We start from the raw sequence: 25829 nt of genomic DNA, 5'->3' as shown, positions 1-25829 counted from the left end.
CCTTCTATTAAAGTGCATGAGTATACAAAAGCAAGACAGTAGCTATACTTTATTAGGAGTTTGAAGAGATGTAACATGTCAACAAATACACTCAAAAACTTCTATAGTTGTACCGTGGAGAGCATTCTGACGGGCTGCATCGCTATCAGGTATGGAGGGGCTACTGCACAGGAGTGAAAGAAGCTGTGGAAGGTTGTAAATCTAGTCAGCTCCATCTTGGGTACTAGTCTACAAAGTACCCAGGACATCTTTAGGGAGTGGTGTCTCAGAAAGGCAGTGCCCATTATTAAGGACCTCCAGCACCTAGGGCATACCCTTTTCTCACTGTTACCATCAGGTAGGAGGCACAGAAGCCTGAAGGCACTCACTCAGAGATTCAGGAACAGCTTCTTCCCCTCTGCCATCCGATTCCTAAATAGATATTGACTCCTTGGACACAGCCTCACTTCTTTATAATGTACAGTATTTCTGTTTGTGCACATTTTTTAAAACATATTCAATTCTTTGTAACTGATTTACTTGTTTATTGATTATTTTTTTTTCTCTGCTTGATTATGTATTGCATTGAACTGTTTGTTGAATTGCATTGTTAACAAATTTCACGTCACATGTCGGTCATAATAAACCTGATTCTGAATTCTGAATTCCCTATGTTGCATTCCATCTGCCACTTCTTTGCTTAGTCTGTTGACTGGTCTTCCTGCCTCCACTATACAACCTGTCCTTCTTCCATCTATCAACTGTAAACTTTGCAATTTCCTTGCACACCTTTTCCTATCCAAATAAATTTTGATAATTTTAACTGTTTGGTGAGAGAGGAACAAAAATAGAGTGCCTTTATTTTTGTAGGTAATTGAAGATGCTGAACAGGAAAATAACAAAAAGGTGAGTTTTGTTTGGTGAAACTTTAGTACTTTTTTCTTTAAATCAACTTCTCTTTTTTGCCATTCATTCTACACTAGAAAGTAGAAAGTATCATTGCAGATTACTCATATCACTGCAGTTCTGCTTGTCCTCAGCCCTACTCTTGAAGTGATCTAGAAGTATTTTGCTTCTTTCCTGAAATTTGATGTTTTATATATCCTTACTTGCAGAAAAAAATGGGTTTGTTTGTAGAAAACAAACTAACTAAAATGTGTAATTCCACTCCAAGTCAATCTCCATCTCAGTTATCAAAGCCAGAAGTCCTTTATTTGTGCCTAATTACAGAAAAAGTTGGAACCCTTTTTTATTAATATGTTTAAGTAATTTAAATTGAAATCAAAATTGATGTGTACTAATTACAGATCATTTGTTGACCATATTAAAGATTATGTAAGGATAGCCAAATTTCTTTTTGCTTTTCGTCTGTCAACAACAATTCACAAACTGCTAAAAATTAACAGTGAATAAGCTAAAGTAGAACTTGAAGTAGAGACGCTGAAGGTACGTGTGGCTCTCCTTTAGTCTAATCTGTAACCCATGGGATACCTTCTTTAGTTGACCTCAAAGGCTGCTGCATGGTTATAATTCCTTTTAGAAACCTTTTTGCAAGTATGCCTATAACAACGACCTCTCACTCAATGTCAGCAAGACCAAGGAACTAATTGTAGACCAGAGAGAGAAACCAGAGGGCTTTTTGCCAGTCCATACTGAAGGATCAGAGGTTGAGAGGGTTAGCAACTTTAAATTCATGGGTGTCACTATTTCAGGTGTTCTGACCCAGTTGGGAAGTGCAGTTGGGAAGAAAAGATGACAGCACCTCGATTTCCTTAGGTGCTCACAGAGATTTGGTATGACATCTAAGACTTCGACAAACTTCTATAGATGTGTAGTGAAAGATGTATTGACTAGTTGCATTACGGCCTGGTGTGGAATCACCAATGCCTTTGAATGGAAAATCCTGCAAAAGCTGGTGGATTTAGCTCCAAGCATCATGGGTAAAATGCTCCCAAACCTTTGAGCAGATCCACATGAAATGTCATAGAAAAGCAGCATCCATCATTGGTGATCCCCACCATCCAGGCCATGTTCTCTTCTCATTGCTGCCATTATTTAGTAGGTACAAGACTCTCAGGACGCACACCACCAGGTTCAAGACAATTACTGCCCTTCAACCATCAGGCTGTTGAATAAAAGGAGTTAATTACACCAGCTTGCCCCATCATTGAGATGTATCCCAGAACCAGTGATCTCACTTTTAAGGACTCTTTATCTCGTTACCTCATGTTCTTGTTATTTATTGCAATTATTTATATTTGCATTTGCACTGTTTGTTGTCTTTTGCACTCGGGTTGATCATTCATCAATCCTGTTATGGTTACTATTCTATAGTTTTGCTGAGTATGCCCACAGGAAAATGAATTTCAGGGTTGTATATGGTGACAGATATGTACTTTGATAACAAAGTTTACTTTGCACTTTGAACATTGTCATTACATGCCTTGAAAGCAATGGCACTCAGTCCTGCAGCAATGTAAATATTTTTCCAACTACAGAGAGAGGCACGAGAGGTGACTTGCAGGAATATTTTACCCAATTTTATTTTTCACTGTGGAGGTGGTACTGCTACTAACTCCTTGTTATGATGCAACAAAGATGCCATGAAAAAGTTCCTCGTCCATCTTACCTTTGTTGCAGTCTGGTGAGCATATGCTTTAAGAAACAATGTCAACAAATTTGAATGTAAGTCACTGTCTTGTTTTGTAAGGAACAACAGATGGAGGCTATGGTGAACCACTCCCATCGTAACGATTTACAAATGTTTCTCAACACTTGTTCCTGAGCCCTTGCCAGAGAGGACATAATTAAAAAAAAATAGTCAAGGAGAAGTTGTTTTACTGAGATGTCTGAGAATTAAATGTGCTGGAAGGCATAGATATAAAATCATTGGGATCTCAGTTGCATGGTGTTGTACAACTGCGACTTTGTAGGAACCAGGGCAAATAAAGTGCCAGGCGCTGCACATTCAAAGTCACCACCATTTGTACCAATGTGGACAAACTGTGGCAGATACTCCCCATTTCTTTTGCTTTCAGGTGTTAGTTGGCACATAGGTGTAAGAAAATGGAGGACTGTGTGGGAGGGAAGGATGAGATTGATCTTCAAGTAGGTTAAAGGTTTATCACAACATCGTGGGCTGTACTCTGTTGTACTGTTCTCTATGTTCTGAGTTCTAGTTTAAATTTAAATGATTATAGGTTATGTGCCAGAATAGTTGACATTAATTGTGCACACATTTTTCAAAAACCATTAGTAAAAGTGGGGACATATTTTGTGATTATTGGTCATCACTTAAAGAAATGTCCAGAGATATTCATTGTTTTTAGTCGGCTCTTTTCTGATCCATTAGTAGCATAACTGAATATATAATTGAGTTTATTTTAAGCACATATAACCTCTAACTTTAAAGATGGACCCAGACTATGATATTTTTTTGCCAATTTTTCTGCGTGAGATGCACTCCCTGCTAAGTCCAGTGGGTTTAGGACACCTATATATACTAGCTGACCTTTGCCAGTGTGTGCCACCATTGACTTACACCTGGAGCTGAGTGATGGAGCCAAGCCCTGCCGGAATTTCTCAATACTTAGGAACTTTAGAACAGTAAAAATCAAGCATGGAGACTTTACATTTGCGAAGAAGAAAAGTATTAAAGTTACTATTTTTATCTGTTTTATGTGCTTTTAAAAATAGTAATTACTTAAGGTCACAGTTACATAAGCAGCTGTTTCAGCCCACTGACTCCACATCAACCATAAAGCACACATTTTCACATCAATCTTACCTGAACTTATTTTATTCTTCCTACATTTCCCCCTGCAATTTTCTCTTGGATTCTACACTTTTTTGTACGGGGCAATTTACAGTGGTCAATAAACCTACCAATTCATTCTTCTTTGGGAGTAAACCCATGTGGTTATGGGATGCATGTAACCTTTGAGCAGAAGACACCAGCAGTTGGGAGTCAACCCAGATTTCTGGAACTGTGAGGCTGCAATTCTACTAATTGCACTAACAGCATAGAGCCACTATGCTGCCCTCATGAATAAATATCTTAAGTGATTGTTATTTTTTGTTAATTTACAGATGATATCCAATTTGCAATCGATCACGGCCATTGAGAGTTACATTTAAGATCATTGTTATAATCAAGTTTTTGGAACAAGATTGTTTAAAAATTTCCTAAGTATCTTCTAGAAAACCAAATATTAACTACATTGTGATTTTTAAAAACTGCTTAAAAGTTTCTCTATTTTATTTTACAGGGAACAATAACGGTTGAAGATGAACAGGCATGGGTATCATCTTATACATATGTTGGTGCCACCACAAATATACATCCTTACTTATCTGCCATGGTCAACTATGCACAACCGGTGAAGTTTCAAGGTTTTAAGGTAGCAGAAGGTATGCAATAGTTGTTAAAGCATTCAGTGGTATTCAAAGGTGGTAATTAACGTATGAAGATAAAAGTCACATATTTCAGTTATTATATTAGCATAGTCTTATGCCTATAACTAGCTACAATATCTTAATTATAGAACATAGAACGTAGAATAGTACAGCACATTACAGGCCCTTCGCCCCACAATGTTGTGCCGACCCTCAAACCCTGCCTCCCATATAACCCCCCCACCTTAAATTCCTCCATATACCTGTCTAGTAGTCTCTTAAATTTCACTAGTGTATCTGCCTCCACCACTGACTTAAGCAGTGCATTCCACACACCAACCACTCTCTGAGTAAAAACTCTTCCTCTAATATCCCCTATGAACTTCCCTCCCCTTACCTTAAAGCCATGTCCTCTTGTACTGAGCAATGGTGCCCTGGGGAAGAGGTGCTGGGTGTCCACTCTGTCTATTCCTCTTCATATCTTGTACACCTCTATCTTGTCTCCTCTCATCCGCCTTCTGTCCAAAGAGGAAAGCACTAGCTCCCTTAATCTCTGATCATAATCCATACTCTCTAAACCAGGCAGCATCCTGGTAAATCTCCTCTGTACCCTTTCCAATGCTTCCACATCCTTCCTATACTGAGGCAACCAGAACTGGACACAGTACTCCAAGTGCCTAACTAGAGTTTTATAGAGCTGCCATTACATCGTGTCCCTTAAACTCTATCCCTCGACTTATGAAAGCAAACACCCCATAAGCTTTCTTAACTACCCTATCTACCTGTGAGGCAATTTTCAGGGATCTGTGGATATGTACCCCCAGATCTCTCTGCTCCTCCACACTACCGAGTATCCTGCCATTTACTTTGTACTCTGCCTTGGAGTTTGTCCTTCCAAAGTGTTCCACCTCACACTTCTCTGGGTGAACTCCATCTGCCACTTCTCAGCCCACTTCTGCATCCTATCAATGTCTCTCTGCAACCTTCGACAATCCTCTACACTATCTACAACACCACCAACCTTTGTGTCATCTGCAAACTTGCCAACACACCCTTCTACCCCCACATCCAGGTCATTAATAAAAATCACAAAAAGTAGAGGTCCCAGAACAGATCGTGGGACACCACTAATCACAACCCTCCAATCTGAATGTACTCCCTCCACCACAACCATCTGCCTTCTGCAGGCAAGCCAATTCTGAATCCACCTGGCCAAACTTCCCTGGATCCCATGCCTTCTGACTTTCTGAATAAGCCTACCGTGTGGAACCTTGTCAAATGTCCTACTAAAATCCATGTGGATTACATCCACTGCACTACCCTCATCTATATGCATGGTCACCTCCTCAAAGAACTCTATCAGGCTTGTTAGGCACGATCTGCCCTTCACAAAGCCATGCTGACTGTCCCTGATCAGACCATGATTCTCTAAATGCCCATAGATCCTATCTCTAAGAATCTTTTCCAACAGCTTTCCCACCACAGACATAAGGTTCACTGGTCTATAATTACCTGAACTATCCCTACTACCTTTTTTGAACAAGAGGACAACATTTGCCTCCCTCCAATCCTCCGGTACCATTCCCGTGGACAATGAGGACATAAGGATCCTAGCCAGACGTTCAACAATCTCTTTCCTTGCCTCGTGGAGCAGCCTGGGGAATATTCCGTCAGGCCCCAGGGACTTATATGTCCTAATCTATTTTAACAACTCCAACCGGCAGTTGCCCAAGCTGCAAGTCTCTCCTCTGCACACCACCAGTGTTGTCCAAGGGCAGGGCAGTTGGACCCATGCAGCTTGGCACCAGAGTCATCCCAGAGCAATGTGTGGTTAAGTGCCTTGCTCAAGGACACACACAAGCCAAGGCTCGAACTAGCGACCTTCAGGTAACTAAACAAACACCTTAACCACTTGGCCACGCGCTAACACAATTCTCAACCTGAAGTTAATACCAACTTTGATTCAAATATCCATTTCTGCTCACCTTGAAAGTATAGGTCAGCACTGTGTACAGGAAGCATATTGTCCCCATCTGAGAGGATTTTTAAAGTAAATTTCTCAATGGAATGAACAAGACATTAAGTATCATTCCTGTGAGCTGAATTTTTGTCTTTGAATCCAAATGTATTCTATTCAAAAGCATGAATAGTTAATACAGCTTAGCACACACACTCTTCTGTGCTTATATAACTATGTCTCCTGTGTTCTCTTCAGTTTACTGTCAATATGCCACTGGTTAGCCTTGCATTCTTTGATTTCATTCAGGAAGGGAAAGAAATTGAAAATTTTAGTTTACTGTTTGTGCAGAATTTTCTTGGTTGCACCTAATGGCTTAGGACCAAAATAAGAAGCTAAGTGAAACATCTTAGTCCTACAGAATCAATCACAAAGAACTGTTTTCAGCATAATGCAATTGAAATTCAACTATACACGGAGAGGAATAGGTATAGAAAATGCTGGGAATGCTCAGCAGGTCAAATGGTAGCAGAAAGTGAAGTGAAAATTCCAGACCAATCTTGAATCGGTGAAGGGCACCCGACAGCTGTGGCAGGGCTTGAGTGCTGTCACCTCTCACAAAGTGAAACCAAGCAACATAGGTGACAACAAGGGTTTGCTCCCAGATTAGCTCAATTCCTCTTATGCTCGTTTTGACCATCAAGACATGGAGACAATGTGATGAACTCCCACAGCCCCCAGTGATCGTGTGACTTCAGTCGCTGAGGCCGATATTAGAGCCTCCTTCATGAGGATGAACCCACTGAAAGCATCCAACCCAGATGGGGTATCTGGCCAAGTTCTGAAGATCTGTTCTGATCAACTGGCGGGTGTGTTTACTGATATCCTTCACTTATCTATTAAGCAGTCTGAGGAATCCACCTGCTTCAATCAGTCTTCATAGATACTGGTGCCTAAGAAGAACATGGTAATCTTCCTCAATGACTATCATCCAGAAATACTTAAATCCACTGTGATGAAGAGCTTTGAGAGGTTGGAGATGAAGCATATCAACTCCTGCCTGAGGAGTGACTTACATCCGCTTCAATTTGTGTACTGTTGCATCACAACAGGTCAATTGCAGATGCCATTTCATTGGCTATTCACTCAACCCTTGAGCATGAAGATGCATACATCAGGTTGCTCTTCGTTGACTACAGCTTGGCTTTCAAAAGTAATCAATAACCTTCAAGACCTCGACCTCAATACCTCCTTGTGCAACTGGATCCTCGACTTCCTCACTTTTGGACCCCAGGCAGTTTGGATTGGCAAGAACCTCTCCTCCATAATCACCATCAGCACAGATGCGTCACAAGGCCATGTGCTAGTTTGCTACTTGACTCACTTTATACTTACGACTGTGAGGCAAAGAGCGCTTCAATGCCATATTTAAGTTTGCTGGAGACACCACTGTCATTGACCAAATGAAAGGCAGTAATAAATCAGCATATAGGTGGGAGATGAAAATCTGGCTGAGTGGTATCATGGCAATAACCTCTCACTCAATGTCAGCAAGACCAGGAGCCGATTATTGACTACAGGAAGAGGAAATCAGAGGTCCATGAGCCAGTTCTCATCGGAGGTTCAGAAGTGGTTAGCAACTTTAAATTTCTTGCTGTCAGTTCGGAGGATCTGTCCTGGGTTCCGCACTTAAGTGCCATTTGAAAGAAAGCACAACAGTACCTTTTCTTAGAAGTTTGTGAGGATTTGGCATGTCATCTAAAACTTAGACAATTCTCTATCAATGTGCTGTGAAGAGTATATTAACTGGCTGTATCACAACCTGGTATGGAAACGTCAATGCCCTTGAATGGAAAAGCCTACAAAAAGTATTAGCTGCAGGTCAGTCCATCTCAGGTAAAATCCTCCCAACCTCAATACCTCCTTGTGCAACTGGATCTTCGACTTCCTCACTTTTGGACCCCGGTCAGTTTGGATTGGCAACAACATCTCCTCCAAAGGAGATGATGCGCTGTCAGAGGGAGTCAGCATCCATCATTGAGAACCCCCACCATACAGGCCATGTTTTCTTCTGGCTGCTGCCATCAAGAAGGAGATACGAGAGCCTCGAGACCCACACCACCAGGTTCATGAACAGTTATTACCCCTCAGCCATTAAGCTCTTGAACCAGAGCATAACTTCACTCACTCCATCACAGAACAGTTCCCACAACCTATAGACTCACTTTCAAGGACTCTCCATCTCATGTTCTTGATATTTATTGCTTATTTATTTATTATTATTAGTTTATTTTTGTATTTGCACCGTTTGTTGTCTCCTGCACATTGGAGTTTGTCCATCTCATTGGGTGCAGTCTTCCATTGATTCTGTTGTATACCCGTGTATTTAATGTGAATGTCCACCAGAAAATGAATCTCAAGGTTGCCTATGGTGACATAGATATACTTTGAACTTTGACAGCGAAACAGTTAACTTTTCAGGTCTGGACCCTTCATAAGTATCATGAATCAATTCTGATGAAGGCTTATGATGTAAAATGTTAACTATAAACTATAAGAGCAAACACAAGGAAATCTGCAGATGCTGGAAATTCAAAGAAGTTGTAGAATGTTGTAAAATTAGTCAACTCCATCTTGGGTAATAACCTCCATAGTATCCAAGACATCCTTAAAGATTGGTGCCTCTGGAAGGCAGCATCCATCATTAAGGACCCCCACCACCCAGGATATGCCCCCTTCTCATGATTACCATTTCTTTCTTTCTCTTTTTTTTTCTATAGAGATGCTGGGGGGGGGGGGAGAGGTTAAGGGGAGGGGAGATGGGTTATATACTTTTTTTCCATACTTTTATTTTGTAACTACTTGAAATACAGTAAAAAAAAGTTTATAATAAGAAAAAGGAGGTACAGAATCCTAAAGGCGCACAGTCAATGACTCAGGCACAGCTTCTTCCCCTCAGCCATCCGATTTCTAAATGGACATTGAATTCATGAACATTACCACACTACTTTTTTTAATTATTTTTTAATTTATTTTTACATCACTTATTTGAATTTAACCTCTTAATATACATGTATGTTTACTGTAATACTTTTTTCAATAATTATCATGTCTTACATTGTACTGCAGCTGCTAAGTTTAAAAAATTTCATGACACATGTCAGTGATATTAAACCTGATTCTGATACATTTTTTTTAGTAAGGACACATGAGTCTACTTTTTTTTTAGATTTGTGCTTCTTTCTAAAACATAAGACAAAAGTTACAGCAAAAGTGGAGACCAGAAGCTCATTGATTGTGTGATTAATGTATGCAAGGACAATTTAACTAGTCCCGTCCGACTGCCCCTCTCACTACCTTCTCTCCATAGTCATGCAATTTTCTTACTCTCAGGTAATTATCCTCCTCCTCAATCTTCTGTATAAGCCATTAATGTTCTTCTATATTCTAGATGCAAACGACTCGCAGCTCAAACCTTTCCTTCTTGTCATTCTTCCTTCTTTTTCCAGTCACTTTTCCTGGCTGTTGACCCCAGAGACAATAGGAGCAGTTTCTCTCTGGTCTTCTGAGTTTCTTTGTGATTTTAAACACTGCTATTGAATCCCATCTTGACATTTCAAACAACACAACCCTAGCTTCTGCAGACTATCCATATGACTGGAAGAACTCTTATAAACTTTTTCTGCATTCTTCCCAAGCCTTTGGCATCTCTGCTGATGTGTGGGCTTTGAGTTTAAGCCTTTATGATAACAGTGAAGAAGAGCTTGCACTGTCTAAGAGACCTTCCCTCAGAATGTATCTGAATCAGGAAACAACATTGTATTCCTTGTCGCACAGTTATTATTGCAGACATTGGCCACAGTGGCACCTTCAAAGTTGAGTTACCACATTCCGTCTTATTAGAACGAAAGCAAAGGATTTAGCATTTATGTGATTTGAGCATTACAATCTCAGTTTATGTTTTTGCATCGGTTAAATTTGTAGCTTTGCATCACAATAAGGCCAAGCTGCTAAGTATATTTTTTCTTGAACATTTCCACTCAAAAGTGTTTTGCCAAATGTCTCTGTCAGATTGTATTAAATGGAGAAGGAAAACTACCCTATACAGCACAAAAAAGATTATTTTCAACGGTATTCCATAGTATTCAACAGTATTTTCTTGCAGGCACTTACAGGAAAGTAAAGAAACACAATAGAATTTATGAAAAACTATAAACAAAGACTGACAAACAATTTGTAAAAAAGGCAAATTGTGCAAATAATACTGAGAACATGAGTTAAGAATCTTGGGAAAAGAGAAAAAATTGACAATGATGCTAAGTTGGAAATTTTGCAGTCACTCCAGTGACACTAATGCTTCCTTATCATACTGGCATCCTAATGATCTTGCCTTGTTGTGGAGGTACATCTCCTCTGCACAGCTGCTTGATGGTCCCTCCCTTTCGTGGAACTGGATGAACATATGCCACTGAAACACACTCGTGGGTTTCTCCCTGTAAGGAATATTTTACACCTGGAGCTGTCTCTGCCTGGGAAGCTGATTGCAAGGCACTTGCAAGAACATTACCCAGGAATCAGTAGAGGGAGTTGAAATCTCAAGTGGAGATTGCTTCAGATCCCCGCAATACCACTTGGAGCAGACAGACAGAGAGGTTGAGATTTGCTGTGATGGCCTACACATTCCTGCCAGCCCTGGCAAAACCTCCCAGAAAGGAGCTATCCATTCCCTGTGGATCTAGTGAGGCATCCTCTATTCTCACAGAATTGCAGTTTGCTCACGTATACTCTACTAGCAACAGGTAGATATCCAGTCTCTGGAAAGGATCAGACTAAAATTTTACAGAGTCACGTCATAGTCTTTGTTTGGCTTGATCTGTATCTCAGTGAAATTAGAAACTTGTTCCATCAGGTGCTTTCACTGATGTTGGTGTGTTGCCAGTGTTAGGCATCTGAGTGCTGATCACCTGGACAGTAAAAATGATGCCCTCCTGACTGTGCGATCTTCAACAACATTTTTGATATGGATGCTGCTTTACTCCTTGTCAGCTCCTAGGTTAAGCCTGACAGGCTGGGTATTGCACCATGTATTTGAGAGTGCATCCCTACGAACTTCCACCTCATGTCCCTATTCTCGGGCAGTGCTACTTCATGGACTCGCTGTTTGGCTAGCTGACACAATCAGTACTTTTATTCCCATCCAACTACAATTCACAAGTCCCTCATCCTGCTGTTTTTCCTTTCCCTTTTTCTCGCTCTCTCTCTCTTTGCCTGCCTCCACGGCTTTCCAAACTTGCCCTTACTATATTCCCTATCTGGCACCACCTGCCTGTCATCTTGCACCCTCCTCAGTCCACCAGTCGCCTTGGAATCCTCTTTTGTCATTCCCTTTCCTGTCTTTATGCTCACTCTCCACTCTCAGTTCTACCCGAAACCTGGACAATTTCTTTCCTCCACGAATGCTGCTCTTCCACAGATTGTGTTGATATGATCAGTACTTCTTCCTCTGCTGCTCCATGCTTTTTGCTGGTGATTAGGGGAGGGGGTTGTTTTTTGAAGTGACCTCCTGTTTTGCCCCATTGAGCCTTAAGCACCATAAAATATCGGTGCAGAAGTAGGCCATTTGGCCCATTGAGTCTGTTCCACCATTCAATCCTGGGCTGATCCATTTCTTCCAGTCATCCCCACTCCCCTGCTTTTGATGCTCTGGTTAATCAAGAACCTATCTATCTCTGCCTTAAATACACCCAATGACTTGGCCTCCACAGCTGCTCGTGGCAACAAATTCCACAGATTTACCACCCTCTGACTGAAGTTATTTCCTGCATCTCAGTTCTAAAAGGACATCCTTCAATCCTGAAGTTGTACCCTCTTGTCCTATAATCCCCTACCATGGAAAATAACTTTGCCGTATCTAATCTGTTCAGGCCTTTTAACATTCGGAATGTTTCTATGAGATTCCCCCTCATTCTCCTGAACTCCAGGGAATACAACCCAAGAGCTGCCAGATGTTCCTCATACAGTAACCCTTTCATTCCTGGAAACATTCTCGTGAATCTTCTCTGAACCCTCTCCAATGTCAGTATATCCTTTTTAAAATAAGGAGCCCAAAACTGCACACAAGACTGCAAGTGTGGTCTCAAGAGTGCCTTATAGAGCCTCAACATCACATCCCTGCTCTTATATTCCATACCTCTAGAAAAGAGTGCCAACATTGCATTTGCCTTCTTCACCACCGACTCAACCTGAAGGTTAACCATCAGGGTATCTTGCACAAAGACTCCCAAATCCCTTTGTAACTCTGCATTTTGAATTCTCTCTCCATCTAAATAATAGTCTGCCTGTTTGTTTCTTCCACCAAAGTGCATGACCATACACTTTCCAACATTGTATTTCATTTGCCACTTCTTTGCCCATTCCCCTAAACTATCCAAGTCTGTCCACAGGGTCTCTGTTTCTTCAACACTACCCCCTCCTCCACCTATCTTTGTATCATTAACAAATTTAGCCACAATTCCATTAATATCGTACTCTAAATCATTGACATGCATCGTAAAAAGCAGCACTGACCCCTGTGGAACTCCACTGGTAACCGGCAGCCTGCCAGAATAGGATCCCTTTATTCCCACTCTCTGTTTTCTGCCGACCAGCCAATGCTCCACCCATGCTAGTAACTCCCCTGTAATTCCATGGACTCTTATCTTGCTAAACAGCCTCATGTGCAGCGCCTTGTCAAAGGCCTTCTGAAAATCCAAGTACACCACGTCTCCTACACCTCCTTTGTCAACCCTGCTTGTAATTTCCTCAAAGAATTGCAATAGGTTAGCCAGGCAGGGTTTTCCTTTCAGGAAACCATGCTGGCTTTGGCCTGTCTTGTCATGTGCCTCCAGGTGCACCGTAATCTCATCCCTAACTATTGATTCCAACAACTTCCCAGCCACTGATGTCAGGAGTGTTGTAAATATTGATCTTGGGGCAAGTAAATTTTTAGTCCACCATGAGGTGGAAAAAAGATCTTTTGAGTTGTTCTGGTTCATGCGCTAGAAAGTGACACAATATGTAGCCGTATTAAATGCTGGAAATCCTGGTTTATATTTTCTCCTGTTGAATGTAACTTGTACATGCTTTCCACTTGATGGCAGCAAAGACACCAGTTTCCTCAATCATATTGCATTCTACACACAATTTTGTGTTTTGATTTACTTCAGCATTTTTACCTCTTGCAGTTTTTTTTAAATGTATGTCCTTCTTTACTTCACTGGGCAGAAGTATGATAAAGAAAGCAGTGAGAAAAACATATAATCCTGCTTTTAAATGATCAGTAATTGCACAAGTATTAAATTAAAACAGCTTCAGGGTAACAATTTTTACTGAAAAAAATCTATTGTCCATCATTGGCTGTAAATCTTTTTTTTCTTAATCTATTCACAGTGGTACTCACTGCACCAGTTTGGTGCATTGCAGATTGCGGTGAATTTACACATTTCACAGTGACTGACATGCAATTCTTCACATTATGTGATGCGTAGGATTTATATATAGTTCTGTGTGAATACTGAACATGGATAGCAGTACACAGTCATGAGAAAATCTGCAGTTGCTGGAAACGCACACAAAATGCTGGAGGAACTCAGCAGGTCCTGAAGCATCCAAGGAAATGAAAGTACATTCTGGCAGCACGAGGCTACATTGAACAACAATAAAACCCAAATTTTCTGTGACTTTTTTTGCTGATATTTTTTCTTTTAATCTTGAAAAATTAGCACCACGTCTATGAATGTGCAGCGAATAAGGATTTTCAAAATGCAGCCTGAGCATGTTTAGATACCAAGGGACCTGGAGAGTGGGTGGGAAAGTGTATTTGAGAATAAATCAGATATGGTGATAATGGACAGTAGGGGTGTAAGCCAACTGTTGTTCATAATTGTTCTTTTTAATCCCAAATGCTGGACTAATGAAATAAATTGAACTGACTCACTGTGTTCGTGCTTATAAGACCCGGCAGAGAGCCTTCAGATGGTGATCAAATGCAAATATCAGGAGGGTTTGAGGCAAGGTAGAAAAACCTACCATTGATGCAGAAAAAATAATTTGAACAATTTCACTTCTCCTGGTCTTGTTCATAGCAAGAGTCAAGGCTGTGTGTTTTCTGTTTTGGCTGTTAAGTGGTTCCTAATCTGCCTTTATGAATTCTTGTTTTTCCAGAGCGAAATATTCACTACAACATGTCTTCATTTAATGAATCGGTTGGACTGGGATATCTGAAGACTCATGCGATAGAGTTTGTCAAGTATCTTTTGTGGTGCTTTTAACAAAACTGTACATTTTTTGGTAATTACTACCTTACAAGCTGAGTGACTGAGAAACAAATGCTGTAGAATTTGCACATGCTTTTGTATCATGTATTTGTATCATGTTGTCAGCTTCCAATGACCACAGACTGTTGTAGCTCATTTAATGATAAGAAGCAACTCTTTCTACACTACAGCATTGGATGAAAGCTATTGTCCTGGTGAAGCAACTGGCTGATCACTAATTTACACTAGTATAGAGATAAATTGCCGTGCTTCTCTCACTATTTTCCATTTAGTGCATATGAAGTGAACAGTACATTCCATTGGAATTGGAATTGGTTTATTGCCACATGTACCAAGGCACAGTGACAGCTTGTCTTGCGTACAGATCAATTGATTAGACAGCACATTGAGGTAAAACAGTAACAGAACTTAAGTGTAAGAGCTACAGAGAAATGATCACAGGTCAACTTTATTTGCCAAATTCACTTCCATGCTTTTGGGAATTCGCTGTGGTGTGTTGGTCAGGGCACAACATGCAACAAAAACAATAATGTTCAACAATGATAAAGAATTATGAATCATATAAAAATACAGTTGGAGGTCAAAGTACAGATATGGAATAAAATGTGCATAAATATATAAATAGCAGCATGTATTTACAATCTAAACAGCATGATGGTTTAAAGTGTTTACAATGCAGTGCAGTGACAGGTGTGGTAGAGAGAGGGGGTGGAGGTGCTAACTGGAATGGTTGATCAGACTAACTACCTGGTGGGGGGAGAAACTTTTAACGATGGTGTGAAGTTTATGATTTCATAGCCCTATAGCGCTTTCCAGAAGGGTGCATTTGGAAAATACTGTTTGCAGGGTTTTAACTGTCCGTAATGAAAGTGCAGGTAGACAATAAGGTGTAAGGTCGTGAAGTGAAGAGTATCTTATCATACAGGTTAATCATTCAGTAGGCTTACCAGAGTGGGGTAGAAGCTCTCTTTAAACTAGTGGTGTTTTCAGGCTTCTGTATTTTCTTCCTGATGGGAGAGGGGAGAACAGGAAATGTCTTTGATTATGTTGGCTGCTTCACTGATGCAGCAAGAAGTGTAGACAGAGTCCATAGACATGGTTTCCTTCATGTGCTGAGCTGAGTCCACAGCTCTGTACAGTTTCATGTTGTCACAGGCAGAGCAGTTGCTTTATGACGCATCCAGGTGGAATGCTTCCTGTGGTGTATTGATCAAAAAAAATTGCCAAGGGGCGATGGGAGCGTGCCAGTCTATCCTCTAATTTCATAGCACAGGGTTTTCAGGAACACCTAAGGATTCCTGCTTTTGCCGCCTCATCAACTTCATGTTGTGTTCATGTTGGCTGGAACTGACCAATTTTCTTATCCGGAAAATTCTCAAATTCGGATTTATTCGTCAGACAATCATTAAAGCATATAATAATTTAAAAATTAACGCAAACAGCACCTTTCATTGTTTGCGTTAATTATTTTTATTATTGATATACAGCATGGAATAGGCCCCTCCAGCCCTTTAAGCCATGCCACCCAGCAAACCCCCAGTTAAATCCTAGATTAATCATGAGCGGATTTACAATGACTAATTGACCTACCTACCAACGGAGCGTCTTTGGACTGCAGGAGAAAACCAGAGCAGCCGGAGGAAATCCATGCAGTCATGAGGGAAGCATGCAGACCCCTTACAGGCAGCAGCGGGAATTGAACCTGGGTCACTGATACCCAAAAGTGTTGTGCTAACCTTTATGCTTTTGTGCCGCCCCTAACAATCAGCACGACCCAAGGATGTGCTGGGGGCAACTTTCAGGTTTCACCACACATTCTGGCACCAGCGTAGCGTGCCCACTGTGTTCAGCAGACCAAATCAGCAGCAGCACCAATAACAACAACAGAACAAGACCAACAACAGCTAAAGAAGCCCCTTTCCCACCCACCACCCCCTCACATACAGGCAGGGCTCCAACCGCAACACAGGTGGTATCCAGACCTCCAATCCTTCATCTTTGCTGTCAAATAGTGTCAGAAAGTAACAGTTTAAATTCTTGTATCATCCATCTGGAGTCTCTTTGCTGATGATGAAACTCCCGTGGATAAAGACAAGCTGCCTCTGAACCTGAAGCAGTGGAGTGGGTGAACCATTGACATTACAAGCTTGTGGTTTATAACAAGTTTTCTTAAATAATGCTTGAAGCTTTTTTTCTCTAACCTTTCTGGTATTTGTGCTGTTAAAAACCCTTCCGTAGCTTGCTTGAGGTTCAGTGTCCAAAGTAAAACAACAGACGTGGTCTGACTGAAAATTTGTATTAAAAAGCATCAGATCCTTAGATTTGAATTCTAAAAACTTTGGGATAAAAGGTCATCATCCCATTAGCTCTGCATCAAAAGACTGAAACAGCAGAGTATGTAGCATGCGGCCAGTGCGGATTAAGAGTAATTCTGTAAATGGGAGGTAATTTTTTTGAAGATGAAAGCAGTTGTTTTGTGATTTAGAATTTGCTGTGAAGCTGCCTCATGTGGCTGTAGACTGTCTTTGGAAATAAAATGAGGAAAATAATTCACATCAAGCAAGAGCTCAGTAAGTGAATTATTAGAAAGAATAAAGGTACCGGGGTTAAGACAAAAGGCAGTAACAACGTTTGTAATTGACAGCCACTGTAAAAGGTGCAACAGACTGGAAACTCAGTTTATGATTATTTGACAGCAGCTCTTTGCCCTTAAAAATAATTACAGCTTATTTGTATTTGTAAGTTCGTACTTTTTCCTCCCTTTTATGCTTTTGAGTTAGATTAACGTTCTTAATTAAACATGAAATGTAGCAATTTGCAGTCATAAATTAGAAAATGGGAGGGATTTACCTATGTCTTGCAGACATTTGAGTCTTGTAACACCCTAAAGAGATCAATGTCAAGGCTCTCAAGGACTCCAGAGAAGTTGGGCTGCTCACAACTTATCAATTTCCACCCTGTATGAAATACAAAATATCCACGACAAAAGATGGGCTACCCTGAAGTCTCTGGCATCTCTATCCACCAGAATTTGTTTGTTAGATTTGTGCCGGGCCCTCGTGGATGTTTCAAACCACACACAATATTGACATTAGGCAAATTCAGCAATTTGTCAGTGCAACTGTGAAAACAAAACATTACGAACAACATCAGTCCTGATTATATGGTCTTGAATGCCTTGATGTAATATTTGAATATTTACTGGAACATCACTCCCGTGCAAAACGGGACCAAAGTAGTTATTGAAGTGGTTGGTAAAGTAAGCAGGATAAATAATAATGAGAGTATAAAGCCTGGGTGTGTGCATACATGCAGCTGCAGCTGTTTTTGCTCCATTTTCCTTAATGAGCTTCACAGTTATAATAAGCGACAAATGAGTCGTATTTACCCCAAGGGAGGACGAGTGGATTCCAGTAATTACATGCCTCAGATCTTCTGGAACGCGGGCTGCCAGATGGTCTCACTGAACTTCCAGACCCCAGGTACAAACTGTTGTCCAGCCAGCCGGATTGTCAAAACAGGATTTAGGAAGCTGCTCCTAAACAGATGCCCTGGATAAAGTACAATCATTTACCAGTGGCATTTCCTTTGGCAGTCATTCACACAGCACAAAATTAAGCATCCAAACCCAGCAAGCCATGAAAATGAACTGCGTAACTGCTGCATTACACAAATGAAAAATTGTATGGTTTATTTCATGGTCACTGTTTTGATTTAGCATTGTATATGGGCAAATTTCATTTACAGTGCCGATCAAGGCACATATGGAACACAATTCGAAGAATTAAATAGGTATCATTTGCACCATTCCATTGCAAGTTTATCTTAGCGTACACCTTTTTGCCAATACTTTCTTCAGACCCTTTAGAAACCAGAAAACAGTTCCCAGCATTTTAGAGGAGGATAATACAGAAATGAAACAATACACAATGTCTTTTTTTTTTAGATATTTGCAGCTATGTGGGGTTTTTATCCAAATGTCCCACCATACATTTTATAAACGCAGTGCCTGATTCCATGGTTGGTGCATTGTGAGAATTGTTAAGTATAAAATTTTTATCATGGGAAACTTTGAAGGATAGGCAATCACAAACTGTGTGCTAATAACTTTCTATGATGCACACTCTGGGCTTGTAAAATTGCGCATCATTTATCTCTTTATTCAATCAATGGGCTAGTTTCAGAAAATAAAACATGATTATAAATGAGAGTGAATGTTCCTGTGCCCTCTGGTGCAGGCACTTTGGTTCAGATGTTCCAGTATTAGTGAAGTCTATTAACTTTTCTTGGAGAATTAGACTGTGGGAAGTTCTTACTTCCCATTTGGTTCAATAGATCATGATTTATTTAAAACCTGTTTCAGAAGTAGTATTTATTGGGCATGTGATTTGTTATACTGCTTTTAATACATACAACAATGGATGAATTTATTTTGATTTTAATTACACAGTGTCCTGTGTTAAACTCATTATTAATATAATTATGTTAACACGTACTATCCTCACAGCATCTAATGAGTGGTGATCTTTATTCTTATCAGTTATGTTGCTTTTGAGTATCAATTACAGTATTCTAACTGCAATTTAGTTTCCAAATATCTGTCTCTCTTTTTGGTGGAAACTGTCCTGGTTTTAATACAAAACAGACTAATTAATGCTCGATTGAAGTTAGCTGTGTTTTAAATTAAAACTAATGCTTATTTTCTATAAATTATTTATATTTCAATGATAAAATTAAGATGAAACTTTTATCATTAAAATTTCCAAAAATTCTTCTTTAGAAATTGTATTTTGTTTTTCTTCCTCACATAAGATCTAATTTGGTATTGTTGTATATTATGTAACAGATTTGGCCATGCAATTAAATCAGGGAAAGTTTGAATACAATGGATCATGTGGGTGAGTAAATTATCATTGCTGTGACCTGCCTACAGTTGGAAATATTTTTTTGAAAAACTGCAATGCCACAGATCTAAATATAAACACAGTTCATGCTCTCCGTAGCTTATGCAAGCAGTTATTTAATATCATGGAGTTCCAGTCATCTACTTTGAATTTTTATCAAGTAGGGTTGGTTGCTTAGACCATATGTACTCTCATAAACACAAGAAAATCTGGAGATACTAGAAATCCAAAGCAACACACACAAAATGCTAGAAGAATTTAGCAAGACAGACAGCATCTATGGAAATGAGTAAACAGTCAATGTTTCACGCTGAGACCCTCTTCCATATGTACTCTGTTCAGTTAATTGAGCACTTATATTAACTGTGAGGAATGATTTAGTATAAACAATTTTCATTGCTGTATGAACTCAACACATTTTCTAAAAATACTTTCTTAAATTTGAACTGTACTGGACAAGTACATTTAAAAAGTTTCACCAAACTAGAATGCTCCAGGGGTTCAGAAAGTTGCTGATGTTTCAAATGAATAGCGAGATTCAAACTTCAAGACATGAGATAAAACCCACTCCTTACTGCTGCCCAGGCTTTTGAAAGTCATAGTTTTGTCTGGTGGCACCATTATTATCTAGATCAATCATATAACCCAGAGAGTGTGATGATACTGTATTCCACAGAGCTCACACTGACCAGGTGGTAAATTTTGAACCAGCCATCAGGCAAAAAGTTGCTCTGAGTTGCTAATAATCCAGCAATATGACTTCAATGGAAATGAGGTATAAGTAACTAACAAAACCCTCTTTGATAACTTCCTTGCAGCCATTAACAGTATAGTTTTAATTCAATCTGTATTTGTGACTAATACAGTCGTGAGGCAAATCAAATTACCTTCTTGCAAAGTTCTGCTTAGCAGTTTGTATGAAAATGAGAGGGCCTAAATGCATTGAATAAGGAACCCTTTATAAAATTATTGTTGAGAGTGCTTGGGGAAGAGAGGGCAAGGGGATAAATCAAAAACAATTATCAATTTTTGAGTGGGTTCCTTTGCATATAATTTTAAGAGCTTTTAGTAGACCTATGATGAAACTCATAGTTTCTCTTTAAAGGACAGACATTCAATGAGATTAAGAGAAATTTCAAGACTTCAAATAGTCAGATTCTGTCATGGTATAATCAATGGTTAAATAAAAGTTTGTGTTAATGAATTTAAGTTAGTTACCATTTAGTAGTTAATATAACAGTGGAAATGTCTTGAGTTAAATTTCGTATAGTACCATTGAACCAATTTGCTAGAAACGATGACAGATTAATGTTTCAGGTGACTATTCACATTCATTGCAGCTTCTCAACTCTTATTCATTTGAAATCAGCAAGGGCTTCTGCCAGGTTGGGCTGGGACATTTGACTTTTGCACAAATAGTCAGTTTAAGTGGCAAGGAATAATTGCGAGCAGCAAAACAGGAAGTGGACTGACAGCAGAGGTATACAAGGACAAAATGCAGGAGAGAGAGGGGTTATAAATCACTTTCATGCCTTGTGCTCCACTGAGGTAGAGCATGTGTCATGTATTAATTTTAATTTTTGTATAGTAGTGCAAAATGACTTATGAGAGCAAGGTTTAACTTAATTCATTGGGGAAAATGAACTCAGTGAACTGAGGTGCTTTTCAGCTAGTGTTCACTCAGTTCTCCTTAGCGTAGGTTGAATAAATACATGTATAAGAAGCACAAGTATCTGGTTCGGATCCCAAGTGATGACTGCTGTTACTTCTCTGGATTATGTTGTCTTATGAGGATTTACAAATCATTGTGGGTCACCTCCCACAACAAGAAGTAGTCAGAACATTTTTAGGAGGAACTAATCCCATCATTTCAACATGGTATCTGCAGCAGATCCTGATTTGTCAGAGGGCACACTGACTGGATTCCTACAACATGAGAAATAAAGCAGATTTGCTGGTTTCAGATGTGGGTACGTGAGCAGAGAGTTTCCTTGTCATTTAGTTTTGTGTCACAGCCTACAAAGCACAGGAATCTGCAAATTCCTGTGTTGTGAATACTACAAGTTCATATTTTTACCTTGAGTTGACATAAATAAAACAGTGCTCCGCTGAAATGCATCCACGTTTGATTTGGTTGTTATTGCCATAAGTATTCTTAAAATTGTACGTAACACTTTGCCAGAGCTCTTAGGCAGCGTGTATGTGTCCAGGCATCTGTTTTTTTTTTTAACGGTACCACCTTTGGAATTCCTTTTAAACTAATAGTTATCTGCTGAAGCCTGATTTCATGCGTCGACCGGATCGGACTTTTGATCCATTCTCTGAGACTCCTGTGGATGGTGTAATTGCAGCTACCTGTTCTGTGCAGGTAAATAAGGAACTGGTATCATTTCTTGACTGTCTTGTCATCAACTTCAAATTCAAATACATAAGACATTTAGTAAGCCAGCTTCTGAAATCTATTCCAAGCTGACAAACAGCAATCAGTTGTGCACATCAAAGTCTGTCAAAACAAATGAGATAGAAAAAGAAAGCTGCATTTTTGATCGTAATTTCTCTCACTCAGCTTCTTACAGAATCCTATTTTAATTGTTTTTGAATTTCATTTGAAAGAAAACCAAAGTGTAAATTTCCAAAACATAGCTTGTGTAATATGTTTTCCTTCTGCAAGTTTCAGCATCACATCTTCACCTGTTTCAATCCATCCTTGGTGCTAAGTATTTTCAGCTGCATGCAAGAAGTTAATGAGTCTGTATCATCAAGTGTTTCAAATGGGGAAATTGCATCATATGCCATTTTGATAATGATTATCTGTAATAGGTAAACTGGGAAATTAAAAGCCTTGCTTCTATACATGGCAGTAAAAATGTCCCATCCCTCCCTTTCTCTGTCTCTTAGCTCATATACAGTGGGCAATAGATTTGGGGTTCTTTCTGTTAAGCTCACCAAAGTTGAGAAAGTGGCAGAATGAAAGTCACTTAAAACAATCCAGTGAGGAAATTGGAGATATAGCCCTCTTTATCAAAATAAAGGCACAAGGAGAAGCCAACCAACAACTGTACGCTAGTCCAAAATGAATGCCAGTGAAAGCTTCAGATATTTTCAGAATTCCCTGGAGATTGCAGAAAAAAATGCAAAATTAGGGTTGTGGCCTGCCGAACTGCACCTTCATGCAACATTAATGAGCTAAATAAAAATCAGTTGAATTACCTGTTTAATATTGATGTGTGATATTCCGAGGTGTAATTCACAATTGATATACTCCTCTTTTCTAGGTGATATCAGGCCAGTTTTTATCAGATAAGAAAGTTGGTACGTACGTAGAAGTAGATATGTACGGTCTACCCACTGACACAATTCGAAAAGAATTCCGAACACGTATGGTCATGAACAATGGTTTGAACCCAGTTTATAATGAGGAACCATTTGTATTTCGGAAGGTAAATCATAAATCTAACACTAATTTCTAGTATTATTGTTGGATCTTTAAACGGAGTTATAATTTTTATCCACTTACGTCAGTCATAAGAATATGCAGCCTCTGAAAGAGGATATTCAGGCCTTTATGACTGTCCTTGGTTTCTGGAAGAGCACTTGTTTAGTCTTGTTTCTGAGTTCTATCCTCCTATTTCATTGTCATGAAAATGTTTTCTTTATAAGCAGAGATGCTATTTCTTGAATCTGCTTTTGTATTTTAGGATGCCTGCATTTCAAATCCTAACACTGCTGACCTTAAAAATGATCTCCTCATTCCCTCATTGGCTTTTGCAAATTGTTCAAATCCTGTGCCCTCTGACCACCCAATCAATCTGATACAGTGCTCGGCAGAAATTTAGCCAGTGGTCACCTGGATATGATTTATTTTGCTTGCTCTTCATTTTGGCTGATTATGCAATATTTATTCCAAAATGTTTTCCATTTTGTTTTAATATCCTGAAGCAGACCAAAAGAGAGCCAAAAGAAAAATCAGTGACAGATTTGTTATGGAGAATCTTTGAAGAGTAACCATAACCATGTCCCCTGGTGAATCTGTAATGTCTCAGAACACATCTTACACAATCAAGAAAGCTCAACAATGCCTCTACTTTCTAAGGAGGCTGCAGAGAACTGGACTATGTACATCATTACTATGATCTTCCATAGATGCACAGTAGAGAGTTTTCTAACATGTTGCACCGCTGCATGGTACTAAAACTGCACTGCGGTGAAGAGGAAGGCTCTGCAACGGGTAGTCAGAACTGTCCAACGCATCACCGGCACCAGCCTACCCACCACCAAAGACATATATACAGAAAGATGTCAGAAAAATCGGCCAGTAAAATCATGAAGAGTCCCACACACCCTGTTCATGGACTGTTCGTTCCACTCCCATCAGGGAGGAAGCTACCTAGCATCCGCACCAGGACCACCAGACTCAAAAACAGTTATTTTTCCTAGATAGTAAGATTGATCAACTCGTCCACCTACAAACCCACCCCATCACATCCCCATCAACCCTAGTTTATTTCCTGTCAGAGTCGCCTTATGTACAGATATTCCTGTACGTAGCATCACTTTATGTACGTACAATCAGTCTATGTGTATAAGATATCTTCTTTATTTATATTGATTCTGTTCTTTTAAATCTTATTGTGATTACTTTTGCTCTGCATCGGATCTAAAGTAGCAAATATTTTGTTCTCTTTTACACCTGTGTGCTAGAAATGACATTAAACAATCTTGAATCTTAAATTTTGAATATGCTGAATGCTTAACTTGTCCCCTTTGGTATTTTTTCCTGTATTTTATGTGTAATTGCTTGCATTAAAAATTGGACTAAAGATATATTACAGTACACATGGCAATATCTCACCATGTATTCACAGAGCTGATAAACCTAAGCATTCTAGTAACCATCTGATTCTGCAGCTGACAGAAGAGTAAAAACTATATTGAGATGCAAAGTAAAAGATGTCTCCGAAAGTAGTGCTGACTATCCACAAAGGAAGAATAGAGTTTGATGTCTTCATTATCCAGGGTTAAAACTGGTGGAATGAATTTGGGGTGGGTTTCTGTTGAATCCAGTGAAGAAAAAAGAACAGTTGTAACTCCTTGGTTAACAAGAGGGTCTGAGGACATGCCAAGCAACTACAGTCAGTTTAACCTCAGTTGTGGGAAAGCATTTAGAAACAATACTCAGCAAAAAATCATGGAGGCACATAGAGATACTTGAATTAATTAAAAAGGACCAGCTTGGTTCTTGAAAGAAAAACGTGTGGCTCACCTGATTGAGATCTTAGCATAGAACATACAGTAGAACAGTACAGCACAGAAATAGGCTCTCTAGCCTACAATGTCTCTGCTGACCAAAAAGGCAAATTAAATTCCGTCCACCTGCTTGCGGATTATACGTATACCCCTATTGCGTGCCTATTCCTGTGTCTATTTAAACACCTGTTAAACATTGATGTGATGTCTGCTTCTACCACCTGCCCTGGCAGAACATTCCACTCTCTATATTAAAAGTAATTTCCTAGTAACTTTCTTTAAATCCAAATCATTTAATAGACTTGCCATGAAGAACACCACTAGTGACAGACCTCCTAACAGAATAACACCTTTTCACCATTACCCTCTGTCTTCTATGACCAAGCCATTTTAAGATCCAATTTACCAACTGATAGTGGAATGCATGTGGCCTAAGCTACCAGGACATCTAGCACTGAGGGACCTTGACAAATGCTTTACTAACGACCATGGAGTCAGCTTATCAGCTTATCAATCTTCATTATTATTTCCTCAAAATCTTTTTGATGTGACAATGCAGACGTTGATGAAAGGATTACTGGAATTGCCTTCAAAGGCAGTGGTCTAGATCACAAAATGCCCATGACTGTCAGTGGTAGCACAAATAGGAAACTGGCTCAAAGAAATTATTAGAGTCTGCTGATAATCTAGATTGGATTAGTCATCACCTCACAGAAGATCCTTGCCTCTGCACAGCCTTATTTGCACCTTTTGCTCCTGCCCCAAATGACTAATGTTGTAGTGAGCAGCCTATTAACCCTCCATTTGACATTCACTGCAAGCTACTCATTTTCATATAGATGACCAAATCCTCAGTACCAGAAAAATGACTGACATGCCCAAGGTTCAACCTCCATCCTGTGTTCTTAAATCACTGTCAGAACTAAGACAGATCCACTCATCCACAACCTTAGAAGAGTTAAAAATGTTTTCTATTTTTTGTACAGGTGTGGTTGTATTTTTCTTTTTCAATTTTTATCCTCCTCATTTCTG

General features: G+C 39.5%; 1 protein-coding gene across 6 annotated transcripts in view; it reads left to right on the top strand.

Annotated features, from left to right (window-relative positions):
- LOC132387457 (1-phosphatidylinositol 4,5-bisphosphate phosphodiesterase beta-4-like) overlaps window positions 1–25829 on the top strand; it is a 536307-nt gene that overhangs the window by 385618 nt on the left and 124860 nt on the right. For all 6 annotated transcript variants that reach the window (XM_059959817.1, XM_059959814.1, XM_059959818.1 and 3 more), the window contains 7 exons: window positions 850–885; window positions 4248–4389; window positions 14534–14618; window positions 18004–18128; window positions 19493–19544; window positions 21816–21918; window positions 22826–22990. In XM_059959817.1, coding sequence (XP_059815800.1) covers window positions 850–885; window positions 4248–4389; window positions 14534–14618; window positions 18004–18128; window positions 19493–19544; window positions 21816–21918; window positions 22826–22990 — 708 coding nt within the window. The remainder of the gene's footprint in view (window positions 1–849; window positions 886–4247; window positions 4390–14533; window positions 14619–18003; window positions 18129–19492; window positions 19545–21815; window positions 21919–22825; window positions 22991–25829) is intronic.

The sequence above is a fragment of the Hypanus sabinus genome, unplaced genomic scaffold (genome assembly GCF_030144855.1).
Source record: "Hypanus sabinus isolate sHypSab1 unplaced genomic scaffold, sHypSab1.hap1 scaffold_188, whole genome shotgun sequence".
NCBI lineage: Eukaryota > Metazoa > Chordata > Chondrichthyes > Myliobatiformes > Dasyatidae > Hypanus > Hypanus sabinus.
Note: the sequence above shows the minus strand (reverse complement) of the source record. Positions and strands in the feature narration are given on the sequence as shown.